Genomic DNA, 17,352 nt, shown 5'->3' on the forward strand with positions numbered 1-17,352 from the left:
GCCCCCCCCCCCCCCCCCCCCCCCCCCGCCGCCGCTCACCTGCAGGGCCAAGAAGGCCCTGAGCGTGGGCAAGCTCTCTGACCTGAGCACCGCGGGTAGGTGGCGGCAAGGCCCATGCCTGCTTTGATGGCCCAGCTGCCTGAAAACCCCTCCGCATCTGAGGCTCCCGTCGCCTTCCCAGGCACGCATGCCACTGCAGTAAGCAGGCTTCCAGGCAGCGTGCCCCACCCCACACGCCTGCTGGCCTGCAGACCTGGGCGCCGCCAAGGCGGTAGCGGTCCAGACCGACCCAATGGGGGCACCCATGGAGGATGTGCCCAAGCAGGACGCCCCTCAGGCCTCCGGCGAACCCTCCCGATAGGGTGGGCAAAGCCGACGTAGCCGCCATGGGTGCCGCCGGCTGCCGCCGGCAGCTGCTGCGCTGCCCAGCCGGCCGCTGCCGGCGAGCCCGGCAGCAAGGATTGTGCAGAAAGGCCACGCCCCCAGGACCCCTGCTGCGTGCAAAACCTGCGTCCATGTTGCCCTGAACCTTGGCTTGTTGCGCTGCTCATTACATGCCTGTAAACGCCTGTTCTTGTGCCCGCCGGAAACTAGAAAGTGGGCACGGGCAGGCGCAGGCGCGGGGGCAGGCGCATGCGCATCCAACACCTGCGGCGCCTCACTAAAAAGCTAGGCAGCGCCGCTGGCGGGCTGCCAGAGGTCAATCACGCAGCCCAGCGCCTCGTCCAGTCGCTGTACCGCCAGGAAGCCATCCAGCAGCTGCTGCTGTACTGCCGCGGCGTCGCTCCCGCCGCCGCTTCCATCAGGCTCGCCGGCCACGCTGCGCGCCTGCATCTGCAGCAGGCGCTGCACGCAGGCCCGCAGCGGCAGCAGGTCTCGCTGCAACAGCCGCTGCGCAGCCTGCCGCGGCAACAGCCCGCGCGGCGCCGCCGCCTCACGCAGCGCCACCCAGCGCAGCAGGCTCAGCGCGGCGGCCTGCACATCTGCCTGCTCCAGCACCCCTCGCTCGTCGTGCCAGCCGGCCGTGCCGCCCTGCTGCAGGCAGGGCAGGGCCAGCTCTAGGGCCTCTGGGCTTAGCCAGGGCGAGCCGCCCACAGCTGCCTCCTCTCCTGCCTGCTGCTGCGCCTGCTGCTCCTGCTGCCCCTGCTGCTGTTCCTGGCTCTGCTGCTGCGCCTCGCCGGCCCAGGCTGCTGCCATCTCCAGGCGCAGACGCTGCAGGGCCACCGCCGCCACCGCCGTGGACGGCATCTGCAGGAGCAGCCGCAGCAGCGTCAGTGGGCACACGGCTGGGAGCGGGGATTAAGGGAGATAGCATGCAGGGTATGCACTTGGGCAAGGGCTTGCCCCAGCACCCGCCCCGCACCTGCATCATGCGGCGCAGCTGCTCCAGCCTGGCGTGTGGTCCCAGCGCGCCCAGTTGGGCGTGCACAGCGTCGTGGGCGCAGCTTCTGAGCAGCTGCACCGGGTTGTGGGACATGATGGCCACAAGAGTGGACAGCAGGGCTTCTAGTGGCGCTGAGCTGGCGCCCAGCTGGCCCTCAGCCGCGCCGCCGGCTCGGCACACCGCGCACAGCGGCAGCAGGGTGAGCGCCACGCTGCGCTGCTGCGCCCCCAAGTCTAGCAGCAGGCAGGCTGCCTGCGGCAGCACGCCCAGCAGCAGGCTGCGGTGCTGCTGCTGCCGCTGCTGCTGGTCTGGTGCTGCCGGCGAGTCGGGCGCTAAAGCCGCGGCGGCACAGGCTGCCGCAGCTGCCCCTTCAGCTGCCTCGGTGGCCGACAGGTAAGGCAGGTCTGCAGGGTCCACGCCGCTGCTGGCCAGCTGGGCAGGAGTGCCCTCGGCAAGCTGCCATAGGTCATCCGGGCTGGCGGCACTGCCAGTGCAGGCCGCCAGCTGTCTCAGCAGCGCCTGCGGCAGCGCCAGCGCAGCCTCTGCCGCCACTTGCATCGCAGGCAGCCTGCCGCCGGCGATGGGCTGCACGGCCGGGGCTGCGGTGTGGTCTTGGGACGGTACCGCTGCAGCGGCGGCTTCCAGGTTGTGTGGCAGCAGCAGGGCGATGGCAGCCAGCTGCAGTACCACGACGCCCAGCAGCTGCTGCGCCGCCTGCCGCTCCTGCGCCGACAGCTGCTGCCCGCCGGCCTGCTCTGCCCAGCGCGCCGAGCGGGACGCCAAGCCCGCCAGGCTACCCACAGCATCGGCTGCCGTCAGCGGTGCGGTGGGCTGCGCCTCATTGTGCGGTGCCGCGGCGGCCGTCCTGCTGCCATTTACGTCTCCTAGGGGCAGGCAGGGCAGCACCCGGGCTGCCCAGCGCAGCTGCATGTCCAGCTGCTCAGCCAGGAAGTGGAGCGGCCGGCGGCGGATGCGCAGCAGGCAGCTCTGCAGCGTTGACAGCAGGAAGAGCTGGAAGGTGGGGCTGTCAGGACCGTGTGTCTGGCCGTCCTCCGAACCGTCTTTCTCGCCGTGCCTGCTGCTGCGGGGAGGGCAGCAAGGCAGCAGCGGGTGAGATGGGAGGCGGGAGTTAGGCGGGCTCTTGGCAGGCTAGCCGAGTATGCTTCAATGCATCCCGGCTGCAGCCTGAGCAGGCGACCCTGCTGCACAATTGGCTTCTTTCTACTGACCTCAGCTGCTGGGACAGGGTGGACATGCAGAGGGTGAACACCTCGCGGGCGGTGCACTGCTCTGCCGCCGCTGCCAGCAGGCGGCGGACGTGCGCCTCAGCCGCCGGCGACAGCTGTGCGGCGTGGACCAGGGCGCCGTGCAGGTCGCAGATGAGATCATCCAGCTCGGTCGCGGCCCCTGGAGAGTCGAGCAGCTGCAGCAACTGCGCCAGGAGGCCGCACACATGTTGGGCATCTGGCTGCGGGGACTCCAGGGCCGAGCTGAGCAGGCATGCCAGTTCCGTGACGGTGCTCATCGCATTGGCGATTGACTTCAAGGGAGGGCGCGAGGCCTCGAAGAGAAAATGGGGTGCCAGCTGGCGTGGACTTTGACACCTCAAAGCTTTGAACCTCGCAGGGTCATCTGCATGCTGCCAAACATCAACGATCGAGCCCGCCTCATACCAAGCCCTGACTTCTAACCCCGCTCTCAACCCTCGCCCTCGGTGCCCCGCGGCCCCTCCTACACCCGCAGGCACGCGGGCAATGCAGTGTTCAACAGCCTTGAGCAGCGCGGCGCGCGCAGCAGCGCCAAAGCCTCTACCCGCTGCACACCGGCAGCGTCGGCGGCGGCAGCGCCGCCCAGCGCCCGCTGTCGCGGCGGTGCAGCCCGAGCGGCAGCAGCAGGAGCAGCCCGGCGCAGCGCCTCAAGCGCCGCCCACGCCGCCAGAGCCTCGGCCGCAGGGCATCAAAGTGGAGCTGTTTGAAACCATGGGCATGGACGCTCCACCCGCCGGCAGCAGCGGCGGCGGCGACGACAGCCTGCTGGGCGCCCTGCTCTCCTCAATCGACTTCTCAGAGCCCATGTCGTTTGACGGCGAGGAAAAGACTGAGTACGACCCGCTGCGTGACGGCCCCCTGCGCTACCTGGGGTATGCAAATGAGCTTGGGGAGGCCTTTGCCGCCTGGCTCTTCCCCGGCGGCGTGCCGCTCAGGTGGGCTGGCCTCACGAGCAGGGGTGGGCTGGCCTCGCGGGCAGGGCTGGGATCTGGGCAGGCGGCTGCTCCGGCTGCAGCACCCACCAGATGCAGCTTGGGGATGTGGCTGCGTGAGCTCCTGGCATGGCAGTGCCTCTCCGCCTCCCCCTGCATCCACGCCTCGCCATCCGCCGCGTGGTTGGTGCTCCTCTGACACGCGCGCCCTCCCTCTCCCCTCCCTCTCCCCCGTCTTGCCGACCTGCCCCTGGTAACCTCCTACAAACTTTTCTCTCCTACCCTCCTACCGACCCTCCTACCACCCCCCCCTGCAGCTATGCCGTGGCCATCAGCTACGTCCTGTTTGACACCTACGACAAGTGGCAGAAGACGGAGGCAGACGCGCGGCTCAAGCTCACCACGCGCGCCCTGCCCGACGCCGTGGACGTCCAGAAGTGAGGCGCGGGGCTCAGAGCTAGCTAGCCGTGCCTGGGCGGCCCTTCCGCCTGGCCTGCTCGCGGCGCCTGCACGGCCTGGCCATGGCCTGCCTGCCCAGCCCGCGCTCTGCCGGGTCGGGCTCCTGCGGACGCCGCCTCGGCCTTCGGCAGGCATCCAGCGCAGGCCTGCGTTTCCTACTCATGCACCAGCGCCTGATCTGTACCACATCAAAAGCAACACACACACGCACACACACATACACGCGCGCACACGCACACCACATGCGCCGCCCCGCAGGCTCATCATCACCATCGGCGCGGAGCGCGGGCTGGACACGCTGGTGTGGCAGCTCATCGCCTCGGTGGCGGCGCCAGGCTACACCATACACACCGTGGTGGCCGCCGCCAACTGGCTGCTGCAGCTCGTCGAGGAGTCGAAGCAGGCGAGGCCGCGCAGCCGATGCTGGCACCATGGGCTGGGCTGGGGTTGCAGTGGAGCTGAGCGGCTTCAGCTGAGCAGCGGCAGATCCGTGCCAGCAGCGGTGCCCTCCACTTGTGGCTCGGCTCGGCTCGGCGACCTGGCACGCAAGCCCATTCCTGTGCCGTGCCGCTCTCCCGCCGTGCAGGTGGCGGCGTCGCTTGAGCAGGCTGCGGCGGCGCTGGACGTCAGCCCCGACATCTTCCTTTCCACCTTCAACAAGAGCGTGCCCACCGCGCTGGGCCTGCTGGGTGCGCTGCGCCGGCGCTGCGCTGACGTGGCGCCATCGGGCAGCCATCTCACGCGGGTGTCTGCGCTTGCATGCACGGCGCACGTGGCGGCTTCCCTCCTGGGCCTGTACCTGGGGGTCTCATCCTGCTGCGCTCCACCCCTGCTGCCTGCAGCCATCCCCTTCATCGTGCACCCCATCGACGGCGCTGTGCACGCTGTGCTCAACGCCACGCTGCGCCCCGCCATGCGCCGCTATATCTGCCGCGAGGCGGGCGGGGCGCAGGCCGGCCTGGCCATCTGCGAGCGCTGCCAGGACTAGGATCATCGAGGCGCTAGTCCACCACCTCTCCCGGATTAGAACGCCACCTCACCTGAATTACAACGCCTCTTGTACTTTACTGCCCGGTGGCCGCCGCCCTGCACCTCTGCATGGTACCCACACTGCCCTTCTTTCCTGTCCTCCTTTCATTCTCCTGCCCGCCTCGGAATCCCTCGGCACTGCTCCGTCATCACAGGTCCCCGCCTGCAATCCTGCTGTTGCAATCCTCTCCCTGCAATCCTCACGGCTAACGTTACAGGGCGAGGTACGGGCTCTCAAGGGCAGCTGAAAACTGGGGCGCTAGTGGGGCAAAATCGGGGGCGGCGGGCCGCTACGCTCTAACATACATAGTGGGGAGCGAAAGATAGGTGCCTGCTGGCATTCCTAGGGGCTGCTCATGCGGCTCGTGACGGGGCGCTGCTGTCGGGGACTAGATCAAAGGGAGGGGAATGAGTTGGAAGAAACTAAATGGCAGGGGCCAGCTTGAATGGGAGCGTGATCATTTGGGGGTCTCTCGTTATTGGGAAGCATGTGGTGGGACGACTTGCCAGGTTGCTGGGATGCTGGGGGGCATCGGCTGCTGCACCAGCACACGCCCGGGAGCGTATCTGTGCCAGGCGTCATCAAGGAGACCAGCCAGCTTATTTGGTGTACAGGACCTCGTCCCTGCGGCAGGCACCATTCCAACACGAAACAAGCGTGAGGGCAGCCGGCAGGGACAGCGCTCCGAGGCGCAGCCCGGGGCAGGCCTGGCGACGCGAGGCACTGCACTGGCGCGGGCAGGCACTGACCAGGGGTAGCGGAACAGCGGCTGCTGCAGGCGCTTCTGGTCCAGGGCGTGGCCTGCGGGCAGGGCAGGCAGAGGCAGGGAGGACGGGCCATTGCACAGTCAGCAACGCGAACGCTGGAGTGCGCAAAGCCGGAGCCAATAAGCTGCGCTGGCATGGCGGTGCCTTCACCATCCACCACCCTCCCTTCCTGCCCCTCCCCTGCCCTAGAACCTGTACCGTCCGCCCGGCACCCCTGCTCCTCAAGCCCCATACCACCACGACTCGCACTGCACACCCCATCGCCAAACACCATCCCCTGGACCCGCACCCACCGATGAAGCCGATGCTGCGTGCCAGCACAAACAGCCCGTTGAGGTACCCAATATCCACCACCTCCTGCACCTCGGCCGGGCTGAACATGCCCACTGCAGGCAGGGGGGCGGCGGGCAGCGGCGCGGGGCAGCGACGGGCCGTGTGTGTGAGAAGGAGGGAGGCTGCGGCGGGGGAGGTGGGCGCAGACGGCAGTCGATTGGGGGCACGCGCAGTGTACCGGTCATGACCTTGATCAAGGCCAGACACGCACGCCACAGCAAAGAATGCAGGGCATCTTCGAAGGTTCCATCCACCCCGAAAACAGCCACCCAGCCGCCCACCCGAGTTGAGTAGGTCCAGGAACAGCGCCCCAATGCAGCCATCCACATTCAGCACCAGGTTGGCGGCCTGCGCTCGAGCCCAGCAGGCGCCGCCAAGGCAGCAGGGAGCGGTCAGGGTCCAGCGGGTGCCTGGCACGGCGGCAGCGGGGCAGGCCCCAACCCCCATGTGCCTTGCTGCCCTCCACCCACCCACCCACACCCACCCACCATCCGAACACACCTCGCACACCACACCATAACCACGACGCCCCACCTTCTGCAGCGTGTACTCCTCCACAGTGATGGCGTAGTCGAGGTAGCGGGTGGAGGGGAAGTGCTTGCGCGCATACCTGCAGGGCACGGCACATTGCGGGGCGAGAAACATTGTTTTGTGAGCGAATGGGGTGGGTGGGTATGTCGGCTAAGCCCATGAGGACTGCACACAGACAAAGAAAACCATCCACACACACACCCAGCATCCCAGCCGCAGCAGCGCCACCAAGGTTAACACCCCACCAAGGCTAACACCCACGCCCCGCCGCCCAGCCCCACCGCTGCAGCAGCTCCACCCGCTTGTCCCGGTTGTCCTTGCTCTTGATGCGGTGGCCGATGCCGGGCACGCTGCAGCAGGGGACCACGGGGGCCGGGCCGGCGGCAGGGGAGGGGTCAGAAGCGCAGCCGCGCAGCGCGACGGGCCGCGAGGGAGCCTTCGCCCCTGCCTTGCTTGCCCGCCCTACCAGCCCTCACCGGATGCCCCTGCGCTTCATGCCCTCCACAAACTCATCCGCTTCCTGGCCCTGCAGCAGCACAGGGAGCGCAGCAGCAACTCAGGAAGCGCAGGTGGGCAGACGGGCGGCGATGCAACGGCCCGGCAGCCCCTTGCCGCTGCTGCACGGCGTTCCTTGGCCCTGCTGCCTGCTCTCCACCCCACCCCCGCAGCAGCATGTGCCCCGTGATGGCAATGGCGCCCCCACCTGGTCGCACGCCTGCTTGAAGTAGCGCGCGGCGTCGTCGATGGCGCCGCCAAAGCGAGGGCCAATAGTGAGCAGGCCGCTGCAAAGGCGCATGGTGCGGCCCAAGGAAAACCTTGTAGGTTTTGGCAGGCACGGCAGGGGCACTTGGTGGGGACGGCCCTCCCTCACCCCAACAGGCGGAGGGCGTGCCGGTGGCTGTGCGGCATCGGCAGGCAGAAGCGAGGGAGTGGCGCTGAGGAGGGGAAGCGGCCAATCACCTGACCAAGCAGGAGATGAGGTCCTTGCCCGCCCGCGCCGTCACAATCGTGTTGTGCGCGCCTGCAGCCGGCAGGGGGGCATGCACGAGCGCGGGGCGGTGTGCACACGGCGCCGCGCCGCAACAGGCAGGCAGACCCACATGCCCAAAGCTGCTAGCCTAGGGGCTGCAGAGCAGGCCTATGGCCTATGGCTTGCTCTGCACACACGCGCGCGCACACACACACACACACACTACCAGCAATAGAAGGACACACACACTGCCGCGATCCCCCACCGCCTCACCGCTGACGCAGGGGCCGTGGTCGGCGCACAGCACCACACACATCTCAATAAACTTGGTGGCGTAGCGCGGCAGGCGGCGCTTGAACCACAGCAGGCTGCGGGGCGGCCGGGGCCATGGGGAGGGCGGGAGTTGGGGGCGGCCGGCAGCAGCTGGGGGCGAGGCGTGCCTCCGGTCACACGGGGCAGCTGCCCACCCACCCCTCTCCTTCAGTGAAGCGCCGCAGGTCCACCTTACTCCCACACAGACGCACACCGCACCAGCCCACAGACGCATCCACCCAGCGCATCAGGCTCCCCACACAGCCGCCCTCCCACACAGTCGCGCACCCACCCTCCCCACACCCTCCCCACACCGACGCGCGCCCACCCTCCCCACACCCCACCCCCACACAGGGCCATGCCACCCACCCGATGGCGTCCCCCACATTGGCATCTGCTTCCATCAGCTCGCTCATGGTCACCCCCGCATACGTCGGCTCCTCGCCTCGGTCGTCGCAGATGGAGGAGACGATATGGGTGGGGGCGCGCACCTGTAAGCAGTGTGGGCGGGACGGGCGGTACAGGGAGGGTAAAAGTGGAGGTGAAGGTGGGGCAAGAGCCTCCGCGGGCCCGGCTGCCCCAGTTGTAACGTCTAGAGCTAGAGTGGTACTGATCTGCCGGCCGGGAGGGAGGGCGGCTGGTGGGAACAGGCAGGAACAGTGTGCAGGGTGGAGCAGGGGGTTTGGGTGGGGCCGAGGTAACGATAGCGCATGTGTGCACGTGGCAGGGGCAGCGACGGCATGGCGCGGCATGCGGCGTCGCGTGGCATGGAGGTGTGGGGCGAGGAGGGAGGCGGGGGAAGCAGGTGGCGCCAGCCTGACGGCCGCCTGCCCAGCCCAGGCGCCCTCACCTTGCCCTCCTTCTTCGCCTGGCTGAGGTCCATGGGAACGGTGGGCGGCGCCACCTCCGCCACAGGCTGTATCAGGCCTTGCTCCCGCAGTTCCAAATACACCTTGCTGCAGGGGTGGGGGCGGGCGGCAGGTGTTCATGCCTGTGTGCGAGGAGGCGGGGGCCGCCCGAGAGGCAGGCTTGCAGAGGGGGCCAAGCTGCCGGGCGCATAGGCAGGCGTGGGAGGCTGCAGGGTGGTTGGCTCGGCGGACAGCCCCGCGGGGACGGCAGCAGCAGCAGCAGCAGCACCCCATCCATCTACCCCGCGGCCACCCTACCCGCCCACCCCACCGGATCGTGCCCTCAAGCTCCTCAAAGCTGCCAGGGACGATGGCCCCCGCCGCCGACAGCGCCGCATTCTTGGCCTGCGCAGGAGGCATGCAGGAGACGCACAGAAGACATGCACGAGACAACTGGGTGGCGGGCAGGACTTCACAGTAACAATACACGAGGCAGGCAAGAGGACAACAGGCAGGGGGGTTGGCTGGCCGAGGCCGCTTCATGACCAACACGGCGACTGGCGACGCCCGCCTTGACACCGGGCAGCGGCGGCCAGCGGCCAGCAGCGCCCAAAGCGGCCAGCGGGGGCCTCCCCTTCCCCCCAGGCGTGCCTGCGCCGACTCTTCATCGCCGCCGCTCTTTGCGCCCGCGTGCCCAAACTGCACCTCGCTCTTGAATAGCTTGGCGCAGGTTCCGCTGCAGGTGGGGGGGGGCAGGGAGGGGCAGGGAGGATGAGGTGATGCGCGGGAAGGGCTCAAACAACATGTTGAAAATAAAGGCAGGTGTGCGAGCGAGCAGTCAGGAGAGCCCAGCAGCCAAAGCGGCACGGGCGGCACTCGTTGGGCTGGCAGGCGGGTGGGGCCAGGCACGGCGCATGCTCCCGCCGAGTGCAGATGCAGCTGGTGGTCAGAGCGTCGAGGGCGCTTGTTTGTTTATGCCTTGAAGCAAACACACACACACACACACACACACACACACAACTGCCGCTTGCCTGGCCCAGGCCACCACAGGCTTGGTGATGCGTCCCGCCTTGAGCGCCTCCACCAGACTGTACTCATCCTGGCCTGAAGCACAGCACGCCACACGCCGGGGCGGGGCAAGGGACGAGCGTCGCACGCAGGGGCAAGCGTTGCCTTCAGGAGCAGGCGGGACGTCGGCGGCGGCAAGAGCCAGGGACCGGGCCGCTCGCCGCCGCCGCCAGCCTCCCCCAGCCGCCTCCGGCGCTCCTTGGCTGGCACGCGTAACCCTGCTGCAGCCAACTACCCCCCCACAACCGCCAGCCTCCGCCTGCCGCGACCCTCCCTCCCTCCCCCCCGCACCTCCAATCTCCCCCAGCACCACAATCATCTTGATTTGCGGGATGTTCTGGTAGCGCAGGCAGTGGTCGGACAGCGTGGAGCCGGGGAAGGCGTCGCCGCCGATGGCGATGCCTGCGGGCGGGAGGGCAGGCGGGCGGGCAGGCAGGCGCGCGTGTGTGGTGGGGGGGGTGGGGAGGGGAGGAGGCACCCAGGGACGACAATGTCGGACCCGCCTCAGCCCTGCGCCCGCAGTCCTCGGCCGGACAGCCATGCCTGCCCTCGCCTCATCCTACCCCACTACCCCGCGCGCGGCCCCGCGGGCCCAGCCCCACGCCTGCCCCAGCCCCGCCGCCACCCCCGCCGCCCCCGCACCCTCGTAGACGCCGTCTGCTGCGCGGGCGATAACGTTGTACATCTCGTTCGACATGCCCCCCGACTTGGACACAAAGCCCACGGAGCCGGGGCGGTACAGCTTGCAGGCCAGGATGTTGTCGAGCGTCCCCGCCGCGTCGCCGATCTTGAAGGCGCCGGCCTGTTGCGGAGGAAAGAGAGGAGGGGCCGGGGTGAAGGGGAGGGGGCTTGTGAGGGAGCTAGAGGGAGCGGTTTTCAAGGAGGGGAGGGTGGGGAGGTGCATGTGAGCCAGGCCGGGCAGACCGGAGGGCAGGCAGGTGCCCCCGCTCGTCAACCGCCCTCGCCGACGGAGCCGCCCCCGCCGCTCCCACCCAGCTGCCAATGCTGCCGGCGGCGCACGCTCCGCCCTTCTGCTACCCAAACCCACTCACCCACTTGGCCGCCCGACACACCCACACACCGCACAGGCCCAGCCGCTGCACCCCCCTCGCCACCCACACCAACACACACACACACGGCCGCCCGACACACCCACACACCGCACAGGCCCAGCCGTTGCACCCCCCCTGGCCACCCACACCCACACACCCACACCGCCCACCTGCACGCCGCCCACTGTGGCGGGGCCGATGATGATCTTGTTGTTGTCGCGTGCATAGGCGATCATGGCCTTGGCGTCCCGCTCGGGCACCCCCTCCGCGATGATGGCCACCACGCGGATGGTGGCCTGGCGCAGCGCCTCCATGGACGACTCAAAGGCGCTGCATGGGAAGAAAGAAAGGGAGGGCAGGGGGAGAGGGACGGAGGGAGCATGGGAGGAGGGGCAGGGGAGAGGTGGGAGGCGGTCGGGTGGGCGGCGGCGTGAGTTTGGTGGTGTGTGTGGGGGAGAATAAGGGCGCCGAGGAGGAACAAAGGAGGGAGGAGAGTGGGCTGGTGAGGGAGGTGGGGGAGGAGGGGTGCGGAAGCGTGCCGCGCCGCCGCGCCCAGGGCTGCCGCGGCGGCAAGGCAGGGCGGTACGTTGCGGTACGCTGCGTGCAAACCTGCGGTACGAGCTGAAGTTGACCAGGACATCTGCCTTGGGGAAGGCTTCCGCGGCCTCTGCGATGCTGCCAACCTGCATCGGGCAACAGCAGCACCCCAAAGCGGGACGCATGCTGGTTTGCTGGCGGATGGGGAGCGGAATGGCCTGCCGTGCACGGCGCAGGCTGCAGCTGCAGCTGCACGCGGCTGCAGGATCTGTGCAGGCCAACAAGCAAGCAAGGGGCCAAGACGGGAAGAGCGGCTGCCTGGCAGGGTGGAGGTGCGTCCGCCAGGGCGGAGCAGCGGCCGGCAAGCGCACCACCGGCAAGCGCACCATCGGAATGGCAATCTCCTCCTGGCCGAAAAACAGCTTCTGGAAGCCGCCGGCGGCCCCCGGCTGCACGATCACCGCCACCGAGGGCGTCTTGCGGCCTGCACGGGCGGGGGGCAGCGCACGAGTGGGGGCTGTGCGATTGCAGTTGCCGCTGCCACCACGACAGCTTTGTTGTGGCCATGCGAGGCCAGCTTCCCGGCTGCCTGGATGCCTCTGCGTTTAGCCCGCTGGCAAGCTTACCGCATAGGAAGTCGAAATCAAGCATGCGCTGCACGGGCAGCTGCTTCCTGTGGCGGCGCCGGGGAGCAGGCGGGGAAGCGGTAGATGGGAAGGCGGCAAGGTGGGCTCGCAGCGGCAAGGCGCATGCCACAATGCAGCCGGAACATGCACCAGCAACGAGAGTAGCACCAAAGCAGCAGCAGAGGCAGCCCCAAGGCAGGCAGGCCCTCTGCTGCCAGCGAGCTTGGTCTGCCGCCCTGCAGTCACCCGTCGCTGGCGGCACCCTCTCACGCCCCTCCCCCTGCCGCTGCGGGCCCGCCGGCAGCCTGATGTGCCCCACTGTCGACGCCAGACCGTCACGCAGCGACAGAAGGCAGCGGGCCGAGGTTTACTGCACAACTGTCTCGGAGTTTGGCGATGCCTGTCTCCGGGGCCCAACACAACGCACCAGTTGTAAAATATGGCGGTAGTCGAAGGTGTGAAGATCTGTCCCGCCTGGCCGAAGGCCCCCTTCGGGCGAGGACTCCCGCCATCAAAGCTGCGTCTCGGAACTTGAGACATCTTGGGGGCGGCCAGGCAGCGTGCACACGGATCGCTGGAAAATGCGCCAGGCCGGGAGGGCTGCTGCGGCATGAGGACCCTTCCCGCCAGCGCTGCGCCCCAGGCGGTGGCGGGCGGTGAGGCCTCCGGCGCGCCCCTGCAGTGCTACATTCCATGTGCCGATCCACAGAGGGGTTCAGAAGCCTTCCACAGGCGGCTCAAGCACGAATGAAATCAAATCAAAGCAAGCTGGGTGCAAGGAGCTGCAAGCCTAGTGCTCAGGCACTGCCGTCCGAGGGCCTGCACTGCTTCTTCTGCTCCAACACTTGCGCCAGGTCTGGCCGGCCCGTCAGCGGTAGCCGATACCGAGCCCACACGGAGTAGAGCCTGTGGGAGGAGGGATTGAGGGGGCATGGCCGCCGGCACAGCCATCAGGGAACTGCCGTGGAGCTCGTCTCCACCCGCTGGTCAGCAGGATGGACAGACACTGCCAGCCAACCCCTCCGCCATCCCCGCCCTCCACCACAGCCTCACTTGTTGGCGAAACCGAGGACGGTGGGGTTCTTGGTGGTGGCATACACCCAGCCCAGGCCCACTTCCTCGTAGAGCCGCCTGAAAACCTCCACATCTGCGGGCCCCAGCAGCGGCAGCACCAGGCGCAGGATCACACACGGCCAGCAAGTTGAGCATACGGACAACCATGCGAGACACAATTGGCCGCCACCCATGCCCCATGACCTCCTCCCTGCCCGCCGCGATGCCTCCGCCTGTGAAACAAACCCCTGCGGCGGGCCGCACCCGTCAGGATGGTGCCGTCTGCCTCGATGGCGTGGATGCGCTCCATGGCTGCCTCAAAGCTGATGCCGCCGTGCTGGGCTGGGTCGTAGCCAGGCGCCGCCACATCCACAAACGCGATGCGCCCCTTGCCCGCATCCCGCCGCTGCAGCATCTCCACTTCTCGCATGCACAGCGGGCAGTCGCCTGCGGCGGTGAAGGGTGGGCACGAAAAGGCAACGGTGGCGGCGGCACGAGACGGGCGCATTGGGCTTTGAGCGCTGCGCCCAGGTCCGGCGGCGGCATCCGTGAGGCGCACCGTCATACAGCATCTTGATGCGCCATGGCTGCTGGCTGCTGCTGGGCGTGGCACTGCTGCTGCTGCTGGCGGGTGTGCGCGGGGCGACGGTGGCAGCGGCAGCGGCAGCGCTGGCGGCAGGCGCCGAAGCCTGGATAGAAGGTTCTGCTGCAGGGCACGAGGGCTGTTTCAGGCGCTCTCTAGCGTTACAAATTGTTGCCTTGCGGGACCAGTGGACCAGTGGAGGAGCAGTGCAGTTCAGGTGCACTCACCTCCCGCAGCCCGCACGCTCGCCACCTGTCTCACAGCGGCCCTGGAGGCTCTCAGTCTGTGCCCCGCGAAACGAGCGCAGCGACTGGTGGTGGCCGCCGCCCGAAATGCAACTGAGCTCATTGCAGCAGCAGACAGTCTGTGCTGGGCCCGGACAAACTTCAGGAGGGCGTGGGTTGCGATCAAAACACAAAGATGCAGCAGCAGAGCCGGAGGGGGGAGCTCGCGCCTTGCCTGCTGTTGGCGCCGCATCACACGGTCTGCCTGCCGGGCTCGCTATCATGGCGGGACATGCATCACGCACAAAATCAGCTGTGAGATCTCTGCCAGGAGCTGAGCACCAAACTCTTTTTACGAGCGGTGCAGAAGTTGGCAGGAGGGCGGCGGCGTGCGCGGTGTGTGCCTAGGCTAGCCGCGGCTTTGCATCGGAGAGTTGTAGGAGAGTGATCTAAGAGTCCTTGTGATTCACCGTTGGTATTCGACGCAATCCCATAAACAACTGCACCAGAGGCAGCCCCCAACACCAGAGCAAGTCCCCCCGGCCATGGCGCCCTCCCGCCTCGCTGGCGGGCCTGCGCCGGGCATGTGCACCAGTGGGCGCCTGATCCTCGGTGGCCTTCGCGAGGCACACCAACACCATTGCACAGCCGTCAGCCGAGCTGCAGCCTGACCAGCAGGAGTAGACTTTTGCGCCCACTACCCTGTGCCTGAGTGTGACTGGGGCGCGCGGCGCCTGGCTCAGCGATCCCTAGAGCTGCGCCAGGCCGGATGCAGGCATCCTGCATCGCGCCGAGGGCCCTGCCGCTGCGCCCGGGTGGCCAGCCGCACCTCTTCGGTGCCAGCAGCAGCGGCAGCAGCAGGGCGCCTTTGGGCCCACCCCAGCTGCAGCGCGACAGCCAGGGACGAGGGCTGGCGCAGCTGGTGGCGCAGGCGGCGCGGCGGGAGCAGCAGGCGGGGCTCAACCGGATGGAGGCGGCGGTGCCTCGCGAGCAGCGGCCAGTCAACGAGCTGCAGCAGCTCAAGGACACGCCACTGCTGGCATGGGTGCGCAGTGCCTCCCGCGGGCAGCAGCCTCGCTTGCTGCGGCCACACGGGGCGCCCCCGCTGCGTGGCCCCGCATCTTCCCGCCCCCACCTAGACTGCACCCGCTCCCGCTGTCGTCACCGCCTGCTGCCCGCCCCAAGCAGTGCAGCGTGCTTCTCCTGTGTGCCGGCACATGGCACTGGCGTTGCAGCTCGCCGGACCGCCCGCTGACGCACAAGTGCGGGCCGCTCACCGGGCTGCCCCGCCTCCCTACTCCTCCCGTCGTTGCAGGCAACACTGGACCTGCCCCAGTATGCCCAGCGCCTGCTCATCCTCTACGGCGGCGTCTTCCTGCTGCTGGGAGGTCCCATCGCGGCGCAGACATTCGACCCGCTGGATCAGGCAAGCCGCCTGGCGCCGGCTGGCCCCTGGGCATGCGCCGGCCGCTGCGCCGCATGGGGCTGCCCAGGGCCCTCGCAGGCCCGCCCCCCCGAACCCGAGTCACACCCTGGTGTGCACCTGTCATCTCTGCCACCCCCAACCAGCCCCTGCAACCCTGTGACCTCCCCCTCTGCCGCCCACCTCCACCCCACCTTGCCTCCCCACAGCCCCTGGAGTTCTTCCTGTCAGGCTCCACAGGCTCGCTGCTGGTGGTGGCGGTGGCGGCGCTGCGCATCTTCCTGGGTTGGAAGTATGTGGGCGACCGCCTGCTGACCGCCAGCCTGGAGTACGAGGAGACGGGCTGGTGCGTGCTGTGCTGCGCTGTGCTGTGCTGCGCTGTGCTGTGCTGCGCTGTGCTGCCTGCCGGCCGCCCCGGGGCAGCACACGCAGGCGCTGTGCGGCTTGCGGTTGGCCGTGCCCCCGCGGCGGGCGCTCCGCTTGCTGCGGTGTGTGCACACTGCACCTCGCGTGCTGCGCGCATGCCCTGCAACACGCCCTTCACCGCCTCCACACCCCTTTGACGCTGCTCTGCATGCCTGCTTGCCCATCCGTGCCGCGCCTGCACCACCACCAACACTGTGGTGCAGGTACGACGGCCAGGTGTTTGTGAAGCCGCCAGAGGTGCTCACCCGGGACCGCCTGCTGGGCACCTATGAGGTCAAGCCTGTGCTTGCCCGCCTCAGGTGGGGCTGCCGCTCGGTGCAGTCCCCCTTGGGACTGCAGCGCTGCTGCCTGGCAGGGCCATGGGCCTGGGCACGCGCCGCGGCCTGCTGTGTGGCGATGCTCGGGCAGGGCCCCGCTCGAGCTGCGCTGCTCGAGCTGCGTCGGCGTAAGCCTCACGGCCTCTCCCGGCTGCCCTTTGGGCCTCCCCTGCTGCTGCGCCGCCCTTGCAGGACGACGCTGCAGGGCGTGGGCGTCGCGCTGATGGCCACAGCCGTCACGCTCACCGTGCTCATCAACTCGCAGCTGGATGCCGACGGCGCGTACGGTGCGTGCCGGTGCTGCCGCCGCCGCCGCTTCCGCTCCCGCTGCTGCTGCTGCTGCTGCTGCTGCTGCTGCTCGCTTGGGGCTGGCTGGCCAGGGATGGGCTGGCTCAGCTGCGCTCTTTTTTAGCGATGCGGGTGCGCTGCGCTTGCTGCCCGAGCAGGCCCCGCTGTGGGGCGAAAACCGCAGGCGAAAATCAGCCGACATGCCGCCGCCGGCGTGCTGTGTGTGTTGTGTGCAGGGCGCGGGTCGGCGCGCAAGCTGGCGCAGGTCACCCCCACGGGCATCCTGTACAGCTCCCGTGTGAAGGACATGGCTGACCTGGCGGCCGATGACGAGGCAGCTGAGCTAGAGGCGGCGGCGCAGGTGGGAGGCGCTCGATGGAGCGGGGGCTGGTTTGCCGGCGCAGCGCGTGGCGGTGCTGCTGCCGTGCTCAGCGCTGCGTGTGCGGCACCTGACCGACAGCAGGGAATGGTTGTGGGTGGGGTGCAGGCACGTAACCTGATTGCCCTGTCCCTCGGCCTGCTCCTGCTCTGCACAAACACAGGGCGGCATCCCGGGGTACTGCGGGGACCGGTACTTCAAAGCCTTTGCGGGCGGCGAGCGGGTCTGCGAGAAGTTTGAGAAGCGGCGGTGATGATGGGCGGCCCGGCGCTACAGGCCGTCGCCTGAGGCCCTAGCGCCCTGACCCAACCTCTTCCTCTGTGCCGCGCTTGGCTTTCCCTCCCGCTCCCCTGTCCCATACTCCGCCCCGTTGCATGGCCTGCCGCTTCGGGCGCCGCCGCTCTGGCTGCCTGCGTGCTCCTTCCTTGGTTGTAGATTTGATTTGATCCAATTGCCTGCTCGCGCCTCTGAGCCCCCGTTCGATCCCTCAGTTTCCTGCTCTGTTTCGCATGATCGTTCGGCAGGCTTGGTGTAACACCAGC

At 68.5% G+C, this 17,352-nt stretch overlaps 4 protein-coding genes across 4 annotated transcripts; 2 read left to right on the forward strand and 2 right to left on the reverse strand.

Annotated features, from left to right (window-relative positions):
* Positions 1-3,456: 3,456 nt before the first annotated feature.
* On the forward strand, positions 3,457-5,031 carry CHLNCDRAFT_23675 (hypothetical protein; the record flags this gene model as incomplete). Its single annotated transcript, XM_005847269.1, has 5 exons — positions 3,457-3,587; positions 3,902-4,013; positions 4,327-4,436; positions 4,674-4,732; positions 4,886-5,031. The coding sequence occupies 5 exons, from the start codon at positions 3,457-3,459 to the stop codon at positions 5,029-5,031; spliced, it is 558 nt and encodes a 185-aa protein (XP_005847331.1).
* Positions 5,032-5,281: 250 nt separating this feature from the next.
* On the reverse strand, positions 5,282-12,588 carry CHLNCDRAFT_31334 (hypothetical protein). Its single transcript, XM_005847434.1, has 23 exons — positions 12,545-12,588; positions 12,118-12,164; positions 11,878-11,975; positions 11,564-11,637; positions 11,125-11,284; positions 10,545-10,704; positions 10,194-10,304; positions 9,851-9,938; positions 9,496-9,570; positions 9,393-9,405; positions 9,166-9,239; positions 8,837-8,942; positions 8,356-8,477; positions 7,948-8,042; positions 7,665-7,725; positions 7,408-7,486; positions 7,181-7,230; positions 6,986-7,054; positions 6,708-6,783; positions 6,455-6,521; positions 6,134-6,226; positions 5,823-5,874; positions 5,282-5,697 (listed from the first exon to the last, which is right to left on the reverse strand). The coding sequence occupies exons 2-23, from the start codon at positions 12,140-12,142 to the stop codon at positions 5,673-5,675; spliced, it is 1,773 nt and encodes a 590-aa protein (XP_005847496.1). The 5' UTR covers positions 12,143-12,164; positions 12,545-12,588; the 3' UTR covers positions 5,282-5,672.
* A 326-nt stretch (positions 12,589-12,914) lies between these two features.
* CHLNCDRAFT_134498 (hypothetical protein) lies at positions 12,915-13,742 on the reverse strand (the record flags this gene model as incomplete). Its single annotated transcript, XM_005847435.1, has 4 exons — positions 12,915-13,023; positions 13,171-13,264; positions 13,435-13,617; positions 13,730-13,742. 4 exons carry the CDS (start codon positions 13,740-13,742, stop codon positions 12,915-12,917), a joined length of 399 nt encoding a protein of 132 aa, XP_005847497.1.
* Positions 13,743-14,633: 891 nt separating this feature from the next.
* On the forward strand, positions 14,634-17,352 carry CHLNCDRAFT_35652 (hypothetical protein). Its single transcript, XM_005847270.1, has 7 exons — positions 14,634-15,022; positions 15,293-15,403; positions 15,610-15,746; positions 16,030-16,125; positions 16,336-16,430; positions 16,668-16,792; positions 16,974-17,352. The coding sequence occupies exons 1-7, from the start codon at positions 14,747-14,749 to the stop codon at positions 17,061-17,063; spliced, it is 930 nt and encodes a 309-aa protein (XP_005847332.1). The 5' UTR covers positions 14,634-14,746; the 3' UTR covers positions 17,064-17,352.

The sequence above is a fragment of the Chlorella variabilis genome (assembly GCF_000147415.1).
Source record: "Chlorella variabilis unplaced genomic scaffold CHLNCscaffold_11, whole genome shotgun sequence".
NCBI lineage: Eukaryota > Viridiplantae > Chlorophyta > Trebouxiophyceae > Chlorellales > Chlorellaceae > Chlorella > Chlorella variabilis.

What these genes read in the sequence shown, in the direction of transcription:
- CHLNCDRAFT_31334 (XM_005847434.1), bottom strand. Translation starts at nt 12,142, where the DNA reads ATGCTTGATTTCGACTTCCTATGCG. An exon ending in GGTGCTGGGGGAGATTGGAG is followed by an intron (nt 9,939 to 10,193) that starts GTGCGGGGGGGA and finishes GCTGTGCTTCAG; the next exon opens with GCCAGGATGAGTACAGTCTG. An exon ending in AATGTGGGGGACGCCATCGG is followed by an intron (nt 8,043 to 8,355) that starts GTGGGTGGCATG and finishes GCCGCCCCGCAG; the next exon opens with CCTGCTGTGGTTCAAGCGCC.
- CHLNCDRAFT_35652 (XM_005847270.1), top strand. Translation starts at nt 14,747, where the DNA reads ATGCAGGCATCCTGCATCGCGCCGAGGGCCCTGCCGCTGCGCCCGGGT. An exon ending in CATTCGACCCGCTGGATCAG is followed by an intron (nt 15,404 to 15,609) that starts GCAAGCCGCCTG and finishes GCCTCCCCACAG; the next exon opens with CCCCTGGAGTTCTTCCTGTC. An exon ending in GAGTACGAGGAGACGGGCTG is followed by an intron (nt 15,747 to 16,029) that starts GTGCGTGCTGTG and finishes ACTGTGGTGCAG; the next exon opens with GTACGACGGCCAGGTGTTTG.